Raw genomic sequence first — 13,140 nt, forward strand, 5'->3', positions numbered from 1 at the left:
TAAATTAATAAAGCTTTCACACTTTCTAGTGTAAGACTTTGAGAGACTCCCTCTGCATCTTACCATTTCCCAACAAATGCTGAGAAAAGTTATGGAATCTTTACTGAAATTGTAAGAAGAGTTCAGACAAGTAACCCCCAATGATGACAGAAGTGGTGATCATGATCCTGGTCTGGGGGTACCAGTAGAGACTAGATGACCTCTCAAATACACTCCTAAACCTACTTTCATGACTATATCAGTGACTGCATTTATACTTTCCATACATAACTACAAAATTATCTGAATTTGTTGCACAGAGAGTTTGGGAGTCCTAAAGAATACACCACCTTACATTACTTGCATCAAAACAAAGGCTTCAAATATCTCACAGCTGACTTAGAGCTGCCATAACAGGCACGTTCACCAGCCTGGAAGACTCCAAGCAAATATGTTTAAGAAGGGCAGCTCTGGAGCCCTCTAACAAAACCAAAAGGGAAGCACAGGGGAAGAAAAGGATTAGAAGATGTGTGAAGGACAAATATGGAGGACTCATAATGGTAGAGAACAAAATCGGGAAGAAAATGTTGAAACTTGGAGTAGCAGTAGTAATGATATGCTAGTAAGAGAAAATAATGACATACTTTGGTTTTTAGAAATACAATCTCATCAAAGGGTGGTAGGGGAAGGTTTAAAGATACAGAGGTAAACCAATGGTGTTACATCATTGAAGACTGAATAAGAAATTTTACCGAAAGTTAACTTGAGAGGACTGTTTGTTTAAAGGCTTAAGCATATTCATAAAACCAAAATCCAGTAACCTCGTATAAAATCAACATTGGGATTTCTCTCCTAATTTTGTATTTTTTTGCTGACCCACGCGGGTATTGGCTAATTTGTGTCAGCACAGTTATAAACTTCTGTAATCTATGGATTTCTCCTGCTTTAGTGACCTCAGCCAACTGATACTTCTCCTAACAGAGGAAAGCTGAGAACACATACCTATGAATTAGCAAAATAAACTACAACAGCACCATCAGAGACATTTCAGTGCATCCTATTAATAATCTTCATGACTTAACCCAAATTATCAGCCAAGATGTCTAATATGTCACACAAGGTGAAAGTAAACAATCTGAATTCTGGATATTAAAAGTGCACATTGCATTGCAGCCTTAAGCACTAGCACCAAAACAGACTATTTATCAATACTGCAATTTTGGTTAATTATAAGCCAACTTCAGATCTTGTTTCTAGTAAAGGAAGGTAAAGGAAGACTGCAAACCTAATTAAGGCATACACAAGGTGTTCTACAAATTACAAAGATAGTTTTACGTCGATGCATTTTACTTTTCATGGCTTAACTATTTAGTATCACTTTGTGGAGTAATAGCTACAGTACTGAATATAAAGCTAGTTTTAAATTACATAAATGAAAAGATTATGAAAAAACGAATTTCAATTTCATTGTGATTTTTCTATTACCATACCTCAATAAATTATCCAACTTAATTAAACTTACTAAAATAACTCTTACAGCCAAGAATACAGCCATGATGAAGGTTAGAGATGATGCCAAGGTTAAAAATAATGAAAGAAAACCAACATAACCTAACCAAGGAACACCACTGAGGTGTTCAGGAGACTGAGGAAAGATGTGACTGCTGGTATATGATAAATTCAGTGTGGAAGTCATATGAACTTCAGGGTACAATAAACTGATCAGGGATTCACACTTACTTATGACACCTAACCACTTCTATAAACCTTTAATTTTCAAATTCCAAGCTCTAACAAGTTTTAAACAACAGATAGCTGCCTTTTACACAATACTTCAGTTCTGACACTTATGTTCACACCAGATTTATTCATTGAAAGTTTGCTGCTTGATTTGTCTAATTTTTCTTTAGCACGTATTAATTCACTTTTTAATTTATCATTATTTAAAAAAATAGTTATCTTCTCTATAATAATAATATATTCTGAAGACAGAAGCTTTAACAAAACGCACAATAATAAGTTAGTACATTTTTCTACTAGAACATAATCCTACTTCCCAGCCTCCATTTTGTATAGATCCTCTCTAATAAAAATCACAGGAGAGAGTAAGATAACATCAGGTCTGTATGGCCTGGGACAAACACTAATCTGGAATTAAAATGGATAATATGATTTATATAATACAGCAAAGAGGACAAAAACAGATGCATACTTATCTGTGGTTATAAGGCTTATGAATATATCGTGATTATCTGCTTTAAAACATCTGCCTAACCTATATCATTCAAAGAAAATAAATATTAAACATACCTGAATTAGAGAGAGATCCTCAAGCTGCAACCTGAAGAGGTAGTTTCTGGGGAAGAAAAAAAAAAAAGTAGAAAAAAAAGTTAATTGTTACTAGTATTTAAATAAAAGTATAATTAACGAATATAAAAGAGAGAAAAAAAAATGAAAGAGTCCTGACTCCCAGTCACACTAATTTCTTTCAGGGACTGTCTTCAGAACATTTCCCTTGGGCTAAAGGCTAAGGCAATTTCCAAAACAGTTTCAGTTTGAAGGCTGTCTATGAAATAAAGTATTTACACTGCATATATATACATCTGAACCATACGTTCCAGTCTCCCCTTAGAGTCAACAAGAAATACTGTTTCAGCAGATTCACATGATCAATGTTAGATGTCTAAGTAAGAATAAGACGACACGTAGATTAAAGCTGTCTATCTCTCTCCACAACGATGGCAAGCTTGCACAATGAGCTCAGCCAGAGATATGTAAAGTTTGAATTTAAGGATCCCGTTACAAAGAAGCATTTGTAGAAGCCACAGAGTTTTCACAATTGACTGAAGTCTTGTCATTACCTGTTTTAACTTCTTTGAAATCTGAACAAATTGTTTTCCGTTTACATCAGAGCTACACATGTACAAAACCTATTTAACAAAAATCCATCTTTTTACTACAAAAATATTTCTCACTCCACTTTTGCTCTACTACAGTATTGCTACACCTACACGGGACAATTTCAGTTGAATCATGAAGAAGACGCAGCACAAAGGCACTGCATGAAATCTGTGGAAATGATGGGTTAGGTTACTCAGAAAGGTAACTGTGTCCCTCTGACCAAACACTTTCCTCAGCATGTATTGTTACACCTCTTCTGATAAACTAGTGCTGTTGGTAGCACCCATGATTTCAGTTCACAGAACACATACAAATGTATGAATAGTACACCAACTTTGAACTGATTTCAGCATGTCCTTATCTCTAGCAAATATTCTCTTTTTGTGGTAGGTCTAAAATTTCTTACATCCTCCATTTCCACATTCCTCCTGCTCACCTTTCCCTCTTCACTTTCTTATTCTCTTCTCATATCCATTTTTCTTCTTTTTATTATGCCTTTAAAAAATGTATAATCTCATTCAGTTCTCTTTTCCTTATTTTTGATCTTATTTAAAGCCATTCTGCCTTACCTAAGGTCACTACAGAGTGATCGTTTTATAAAGAAAAATAAAAAGGAAGGAATTTTGAAACATGAAAATAAAACCACAAGTAATTTAAATCTATTCATAAAAAACATGTAAAATTAATTTTAACAGATTCCAACAAATTCATTTGAACAAAGTAACTGAAAATAGGCAATAAAGAGATTACTAAATTTAAATTTTAAACTTGAATATTTGCAATATTTGCAAATTATCTGCAATATTACACCCATGCAATTGGTAGACGTATAATAGAAATTAAAATGTGGATACATTTTTGATCATAATAATTCTTTCCAAACAGGTGTGAGATATTTCTAATGGGTACAGATGGTTAGGACCCGTTTTTTACGTCTCTAATAAACATTTTAAATCAGCCTTAGAAAAATCATCTTGTGTCTAAAAAATGAAAAACATTATTTGAAAAATCATGCATCTCAGAAACACAACCTCTATCATAGTTTTATTTATGGACTCTGGTGTGCATGTATGTGCATTTATTTATTGGCTCTAGTACATATATGGCCATCTTAAATTGTGTATATATAGGAATCAAATCAGTCTATCTTAGGGATATTGCTATAGGGAATTACAAAATAAAAGAGGCAGACTAGCAAGGGCAAAAAAAATATGAGAAAGCAGAACATTTGTTATTAGAACAAGGAAATCACCACCACCCCCAACAAACAAACAAAATAATTGAAGCACTTGTGTTTGAGTCATGAAGAGAACTGAAATTGGCAAACAGTGAAAATGGTGCAATGTTTACACAAAGCTTCATCCACAAACTAAATGCAAATTAACTTGAAAGATTCATTGGAAGTCAGGAGATGATGCATGCTGTCTTTCTACCCTATCTATACTGTCTCTGTAAGGACAAAAAATACCTTCATGGTTTTTGTTTTCTTCAGGAATTTTCAACAGGAAATATACATATACTAAAACGGTTCCTTATCTCACTGCGTATACGGAACTCCTTCCATCAACCATCATTGACTGTGCTTCTTTCTCTCCAGATATCAAAGTTAAAGAGAACTGCATCTTCACTGCCATTGCAAATCTTTCTTTCATTTACAGAAACAGAACAACAACTTTTCTTCCAGAGAAGTTGAACTGTATCCCCAGCAGGTATAAACTTTTCTTAACTTGGTGGTATCAGAGTCACATTTCACTCTACAAATAAATGCAGTCTCTGTTCCAAGATAGATGAGCACAGTCTCATCTCATAATTTTGGTTTTCAGGTCAGTACTTCACATAGTGTCACGTATGTACATTTTGGGTGCTTCATCTTGACATATCTATTGAATATTTATTACTGATGTGTCCTCTTAAGACTGTGATTAAGGAACAGCATATTATTAATGATGCCTTTCTATGGTATTTCATTATTATATTATTTCAACCTATTAAAAAGTAAGTTATTGTCCCAAATTGTAAATAAGTAAATAAATACAATGTTATCCTGTAGAAAAAGAAAGGCTATTTTTTTTATTATATTTTTCCCTAGAAAATGAAATTTATATCCTATGCAGTACAGCACAGCATTTTTCCACATTAATATATCCAGTGAAATTAGAAATATCGACCCCAAAAGTGTTAGGAAGACTAAAATGTCTATGTTCATGTGAACAAGCCAAAAGCCAGAGCTAACTACTGGACATCTTTCAACTTCCTGTTGTTGCCAACAAATAATTACAATTTTATTTTTTCAGTTTCATAGAGCCAGCAGAAAGAAATATAAGAAGAAAAAATCAAAGTGCAAGACATTTTAAAAGCATTAAACCATTTCAACACAAAGGCAAATTGGGCAAATAGAGAGCATAGAGTGACTGTTACTACAAGAATAAAGCTAGGACCACTAGCAAATTAGTTACTTAGACAGCAATCAGAATTGTTCCTATAAGAACATCTCCACTTAAGTAAAACTAGCAAGACTGCATTAAGCTTAACAAATCCAATAGTTTAACATACAAAAACTCATTAAAAAGAAATATCTGAAAAAAATCTATAAAAAATAAAAATAATGTAAGTGACAGTAAAACACACATTGGAAATTTATTATGATAGTAATAAATTTTTCAGCCCAAAGGAAAAGTCAATGCCAAAATTCATGATGTATACGGAGTCATTATACCCCACATGAGAGAGGTCAAAATGCTTATTCAGTTATGTTGTTGAGATCATGGTGTGGATTGCTATTTTTCAACCTCCGTTTAGCTTTATTCTACTGCATGAATGCTTCAAAGGCAACAAAGGATGTGAAATAAAAAACGACCAAGTACATTTCGGAAGCATAGCTATAGGCCTTTTAGCATGTAGGTCTGCCTCTTCTGCAAATACGGTGGTAATAAAAGCAAGACAAATACAACATTACGTGCTGGAATTAAACTGATTTGACACTGGCTGTAACTGGTAAATGTATTTCGATTTTGTGCTTAATGAATGAGGAAAGCAAATCCAAGCAGAAAGACACTGTAACGAGAAGAAAACACAAGTGCAAGACAAAGCAGAATTTTGAGTTCCTTCAGCAGTTAATAAGCATTTAGTTTTATATTATGGTACTGAACAACTTTCCTAGCTGAACTGTAAGTAAAACTGGTTAACCAATAGCCTGCTTAAACTCAATAGCAAAGAATTCCCCTTGTATCAGTGGAAATTGAATGAAGCAAAACAAAAAGTATTCATTAGTGCCCTCCTTTAAAACAGTGTATTCCAGTCTACTGCAGTGAATACATTTAGCATGACTACAGATAAAAGCATAGAAACATACAGCAGATCAATTCATTTTGACATGGACTTCTTAAAATTAAAAACCCATACAGAATTGAAAGCACGTAGTGTTAGTAACGGGTGTTAAATCTAGCACTTCACTCTTTTCTTGGTGGAACAGAAGGGCATAAAATTCAAACACAACAATAAATACTGTTGCATTGAACACAGATGTGAATTAAAGGAACATTAAGGTGGCACATACCACTTCAGAGAATGCACTATAGGCTCAGTTTTTGGGAAAAAAAAAAAAAAAAGTAAGATAGCAAACAAACAAAAAAGCATGCTCCCATTTCCTCTACAATTGACAGCCCAAATCAGAAACTCAAGGCATGACCATACAGATATTGACAAATCTCCTGGAAATAAAACAGTAGAAGATTCCTTCTCCTGTGCACATCTTTGAATAAATTATATCACATGAAGGAATAAAATTTAGCATAATTTACTGGAAGGAAAAAAATATTAAGAACAAAAAAGAAAAGTATAAGCTCTTAAGGAATCAGTTAACAAAAAGTCACAATTCTATGATCAAGAAAGGAAAGATTTTGGTAAAAGGCAATTCTAGTTCTGCAATGTAATAAAAGCAGCAATTGGAAATAAAACAACAGGAGGAAATTAGATAAATCAAAATTTAAGATGTAGAAAATTGATTTGGTTTATTAAGATATTATAGAAAAAATATGAGAGAGAGCTAAGGGTAACATGTCAGAAATAAAAGAAACCTAATCCGGGTGGCTTAGTTGAACTATTATATGAAAAAGGTCAAGTTACAATAAAAAAAAGCAAAATGGTCAGTAAGTAATTTTTGTCTGGATTTTGCAGGAAATAGAAGTCTTATATCACATGAGAATAATAAAGTAACAAGCTTGTTGATAAATGACAAAGATGTGAAAATTGCATATACACAGATAAATACTTTCAGGCTAGCAGGTAATGCTTGTTTGACTTAAAAATTATAGTGATCTTTGGTCTTTTTGTCCTGATTTAATAATTTCTAAAATTATGGGAGATCACGAATGGAAGGTGATAGGAATGAAAGAAACAAAGGCTACAGGAATGAAAGACTACTCAAGTTTTATCAACGTTCATAAGGACAAAGAGGAAGACTCAGGTTATCACAGGCTGATCAGTGGGCACTGAGCTTTGCAAATAGAAAACTGATAGTTCTCTGATAGTTACTTGTCAGGATGAACAATTTTTATAGCATGTGGCTCCACATGCAGCCTTAGCAGTGACTCAAGATCCTAATTCATAGAAGTCCTGTACAGAGGACCAACAGTAAGGCATTGCTTCTAGATATTTCTTGCCAAGTACTTCTCCAGAAAATGCAGAGGGGTACCAGTGGCCTGTCTCTGCAGCCCTGGAGCTCACTCTTCTGAAATCCCCTCATGCCATCTCAAACAGAGATTACTGTCTTCTCCTGTCAGCCCATGCATCTTTCAGACAGCACTTGGGTTCCCCAATGGATCATAGAGTACTTGTCACCTGTGCTCCTCCCATGCCTTCAGATCAAGGTTTTTCTGATTATTATGCTTTAAATACACACAAGTTTGTGAGCTTACTCAGCTATTCATTCAGTAAGCTGTTGTCAGGTTCAGTTTTATCCTGAAATATTACCTCAGACAAAATATTAGCCCTGTATTACATAACTGTGGCTGACAAAATTTTTAATACTCTTTTATGTTGCAACACGTATCTCAAAGTATATGCCCCCAAATTTTATGTTTTGGCAGATATGACATATATTATGGAGTACCTTACCATATAATTAGCCAGGCAAGTTCTCCGTTGTCTTGTTACTATTTCAATGTTTAAGATCTTAATTAATTTAAAGTTAAATTTAATTTTGCTGTTTTATCTCCTCCAAAAAAAAGTAATGGGAATGGGCTTAGATAGACATTTTAGACAGTTCACACCTTTTGCAGCCTCCTTTCCCATAGTAATCAACTTTGGCAAGTGCAATTTGTTTAAGCTGGTTTTGTAGGGGAGAAGGTGAAAAGTCTAAGAAAGCAAAGACTGGTCTTTTTTTTATTATTTATTTTATTAAGAAAAGATACTGCAAGAGCAACATGGTCCAAAAAAAAAAAAAAGATACTTAATCATGTTAATACTAAAGTGCTTGTGGAGGGAGACACTAAACTTGATGGTCCACATTTTCAAATCTTCAATTTCCCTTCTGTGGTCATGCTGCAGTCCTTCAGTAGAGAAGTTTGTTTCCAGCACAGCCCCTCCTTTCAATGGAAGTTTGCTGTACATGGGAAATTCAGAAGGAGGATGCATACTAACGTAAGCACATGATGCCAACATTTCTCTATATGAAATGCAATCTCACTCCCATCAAATCTACTGAGGTGAAGGTCTCATACACAGTATGCAAGGTTGTACTGTTACATTTTCTGACTGCACTCGTGGTGTGAGTACTGAAGCCCACATGTGTGCCTAGCACTGGAGCAGCCACTCCACAAGGGAGCTGCATTGACTCACGCAAGGCACCAGCATTTGAGAGGTGGGAGAGAGTCCTTCGTAGACCCAACTGCTGCTCTCTAGGACTTCTTCTATATCATGGTATCAGCCTCTTAGGCAGCAACACCCTGCCCTAGATTCCAGTGCTGTAAAGGCACACAGAAGTTCAGCAGACACAATCAATCTGTTGGTAGTGTAGGACTGAAACAGTATGTTAGGATTGACATCCATTGCAGAAGAAAGAAGGTAAATGGCATGAGAACACTTTCTAACAGGGAAGCAAAGGAAGGCAGAAGTTGCCATATTCTGCAGCAGGACCTACAACTAGCACAGATCAAGTGTATATACATTAATGACTTCAGTTAAAGACACGTATCTTCAGAACACCTCTCCTTTGATATCATTTCTAAAGACGGTTTACAATGAAATAACAGCATTCTTTGCTATAAAAGCTTCATTTACCCTTACCTCATCTCTTTTCATCTTACCCTGGGCCAACTCCAGATCTCATCTGATGATGCATCGTTTTAGTTCCACTAAAGAATAGCAAGACGTTAAGCCAGCACAAGAAAAGTAATAATTTTTGTGGGGTTAGAGAATTGACTAGTCTTACTTAGCAATCAGATTATTGCTAGAGCTGGTGCAGAGGAGGGGAAAATTGCATAGTGGAGGAAGACATGGGCAGGAGAAGGACAAGCTTTTAAAAACATTTAAGAACCCAGTAGCAAAGTAGGAAAGGGAAACACGTAGGGGGAGAAAGACCCTCTTTTTTTTCTTTTTCAGCAGCAGTAGGATGATAATTTCTCTTAGATTTAGTATTAAACCATACCCGAAATGAGATCAAATCAATCAGTAGAAGGACAGACATCGATTACTCCCAACAATGTGTTAAATGAGCAATAAAACCCAGATTGATGTTCAGAGAATACAGCAGCTAATTCCTGGTGCCTGTGTATTCTCCCAATATACTCAGAACTTCTCATTAACATGAAGCTCTCAGATTCTCCTGCTGGGAGCAGACAACAGCAAGAAGCAAACCTGTACAGTTATTTATTCCTTTATTAGCAATCCTTAAACCACTAGTTAATGAATCCTTTAATTTGCCTTTCTGTTATTGTGGGAAGTAGTAGTAATGGTTCAAATTAACGTTCCCAAACACATATCTAATTAAGTGAAAAGGCATACTGTTACAGTCCTTCATCAACAAGATAAGGAGTGATTGAGGCAATAAGCCACCTCCAAGCAAGTTTTAAACCTCAAAGCAAATTTAATTAACTTGCAGAAGAATATACAGGAGAAAGCCACTGTTGTTAAGATGCTCTGTGTTAGAGACAAACAAAAAAAATCCAAAAACAATATGTCTGAAGATATATTATCTAATTAAAAAAAAAATCAAATAGCTTTGAAATCAATTTCTGATAAGCAACTATCAAATTTTAGAGCACAGTTGAACAAGCCAAACTTGGATTATAAAAACTAAACTACCACATCTCAAGAATGACCTCCAGCGACGCTCCTGCCAGTTCACTATTTCAATCAGAAGAAGCTTGGAGAGAAGAGGGTTATTTTACTTTTCCTTTAAATAATCTTATTCTGCTATATATTCCGGTATGGTCTGAATAAAACCGTTAAGGAAAAAGAAATAATGAAAAAGTCACAAAAAAATACAAATAAAAAAAATAAAAGAAAAAGAATGGATTAAAAGGAAAACGTAACCCATTATTTCAAACCTCAGGATTTCTGCCCTGATCTACTGGGTTTGAGACAGGATTCTAAGTTGACTCTTGGTTTACTAAAATGTCTGGTACACTTACAACACTTTTTGATTTATAAAAACTAAAGTCAATAAGTGTTTACTGTGTTGTCTGGGAACGAGGAGAAAGAAGGCAATGCACAATTTGCCAGGGCAATTCAGACATTCAGACACTGCTGTATCCTGCCCCTGAGCAGGTCTTTTCCCTACACAATTGACCCTTCCAGGAGACAAAAACAAAAAAAAAAAAAAAAAAAAAAATGCCACAGGAGATATGACAAAGCACTTTCACATAGGAAAAGAAGGCAAAGTTGTTCTTGGGGAAATCCATGAATCTCCATGCTTACTGGCATTTCGAAACATAGTATTCATTATCATATTTGATTAGGTGCTAAGTCAGTCCACTAAATAGCACACAGAGAAATGTTCAACCGAATATTTTATCAGGATTTATCAGAATAAGATAAACAAAGAGCCTCTCATTTCCCTGAGCTCAGTGAGGAGCTAATGCACTAAGAGTAATCCTTTGCTGATGCCACTTAATTATAAAAGTAAATTGTCTTGCTGTATGGTGCCTTTTTTTTTTTCTTCTCTATTTTGAAGAAAACAAATGAGATCCCTTGAAGATTTCAGTTTGCAAGAGCTCATTTATTTTGTCTGCCAGGTCATACGTGATGCTAAGAACAATGCCTGTGGCAAGCTGTAAAGATAGGGCAACGTAGCTATACTCCCATGAAACTCTGTGTCAAAAGCCAATAGCATTCCTGTAATGTATTAACAGCTGTTCTACATTCATACTGAATTCCTTCTGTATAGAGTCCCTCCTTAAATTATTTTCTTTTCTTTAATTTCATTTTACTTACATGTATAATCTCATCCAATTTAACACATACTTATTGAGAGAAACAATTCCTCTTACATTAAATCTAGACCCAACTGACATAACATTGAAAAATCTGTCATGTTCTTCACATGCTAATTTTAAAACACATAATACATAATTATAATACAAGTAATTCTTCTTCCCCTAATTTAACTTCAGAAATTGAACTTTAATCTTTGCTTGTCTTCACTATGCACTTTGGACGGTTACATCAATGTTGGGCAATACAATTTCTCCCTCTACCTTTTCATTTCCTTGGACCCACCTCTTCTACCCCATTCCCCCTATTTCTTGAAGCTAACTAAATGAATTTTTCTACTCAATCAACTTGTGGTAAAGGGTACCAGGCAAGCAGGGCAACTATAAGTTGTTACTGAGGTCCAGGCTAACTCATCCATCATTTTAGAAGATATTCATCTCCCTCTGAAGCCCTCACCAATAGTACATATATATCTCAATTTGCACAGCAGGTTGACATACGACAGAATGATATGGTTTAAAACAAAAGTATTACAACTCTTATGCTTCAGATTCAAAACATGTTATTAAGCAGACCTGTTACATTGGAAGAGGTTAAAGATTGACAATGTTACTTGACACAAAACCTGTGTAAACTCAACAGCACTGCTAGCTTTCCTTTTAACATTAAAATTGAAGGTATAATTGATCCTGTATTGTATAGCAATGTGCAGAAACTACAGCAGTCACAAATAAAAGGCATTGCACTTCATGACAGGAAAAAGCATATGATTGCGACCAAAGAGAGAAACATCTGCCACCGTTGAGGTGCAAGATATGTGAGAAATTTGAGAGGTGAACAACAAAAATTGACTATAGTTACTTCTTTCAGCTGAATTCAGAGAAACGTAAGTGTGCACACTCTAAAAATAAGCCAGACTGAGCAAAACCCAAACTTTACTCAGACTGCCAATCTCTCTCCTGAATGGGGGTGGTGAAATGAGGAAATAGCGCAGTTGTTCCAAAACTTAGGCAACTCCTCATCACAAGGAAAACACTAGTGCCAGGGCAGATGGGATGATTAAACTGAAAGTGTGAAAGTGTGAGCAAGTATTGGACAACTTAAGATAACACTCACAGATCTCTGTGAATGGTGTAACAAAACTGAAGTAAGACAAGGATACTTCAAATTAATCAACCTAAAACCTGTAAGAGAGCTGGACATTTTGCAAAACAAAATATCAACTGGAGATTTCTCATGAGGACTGGAGGACAACCTGTGCTCAGGTGAAAAAAAGAAAAAAAATGTGTTTTTGCACAGCAATTACGGAATGTCCACAGACATCCAGAGAACCAACTTTATTTCCCAAAATAGGTAAGCAAGATTAATTTTAGCAATACAGGACTGGATATGACCTTTCTGGTAATTGCCTGGTATGGCAAATGTTATAATATAGAGTCCCTTTCGTATATTTAGAGTTCTCTATCTCAAAAAATAGTTGTTTTCTTGTTTTGTTCACACTGGTAAAATGTGACAAAACTCATTGTTTCTTGACTAAATTATCCATGTCCAACTTAAAATTATTTGTTTTTCTGCCAATGCTACTGTATAGTTTATCCAGCTATTTCCTTCCCTAGATGTACTCACTGATAGATTCATGGGCAGTTGCTGTGCACAGGCTCAGCCTTTTTTCCCTACACTAACTCCAACCCACTTCTTTTAGCAGGCCTTCTTTATTCCTTTTTCCAATTTCAGTTAATCTTTTTTTTTTTTTTTCCTGCTACAGTTTAGGTCTCCCAGGTATCTTGTGCAATGGTGTCAATTCTTCTATGTCACTGCTGGAGATAG

The 13,140-nt window shown here is 35.1% G+C and overlaps 1 protein-coding gene across 17 annotated transcripts in view; it reads right to left on the reverse strand.

Annotated features, from left to right (window-relative positions):
• The window catches only part of SEMA5A (semaphorin 5A), a 412,186-nt gene that overhangs the window by 193,395 nt on the left and 205,651 nt on the right, over positions 1–13,140 (reverse strand). For all 17 annotated transcript variants that reach the window (XM_083823075.1, XM_083823077.1, XM_083823078.1 and 14 more), the window contains one exon: positions 2,290–2,335. In XM_083823075.1, the coding sequence (XP_083679201.1) occupies positions 2,290–2,335 (46 nt within the window). The remainder of the gene's footprint in view (positions 1–2,289; positions 2,336–13,140) is intronic.

The sequence above is a fragment of the Anser anser genome, assembly GCF_964211835.1.
Source record: "Anser anser genome assembly, chromosome: 2".
In the NCBI taxonomy this organism is placed as follows: Eukaryota; Metazoa; Chordata; class Aves; order Anseriformes; family Anatidae; genus Anser; species Anser anser.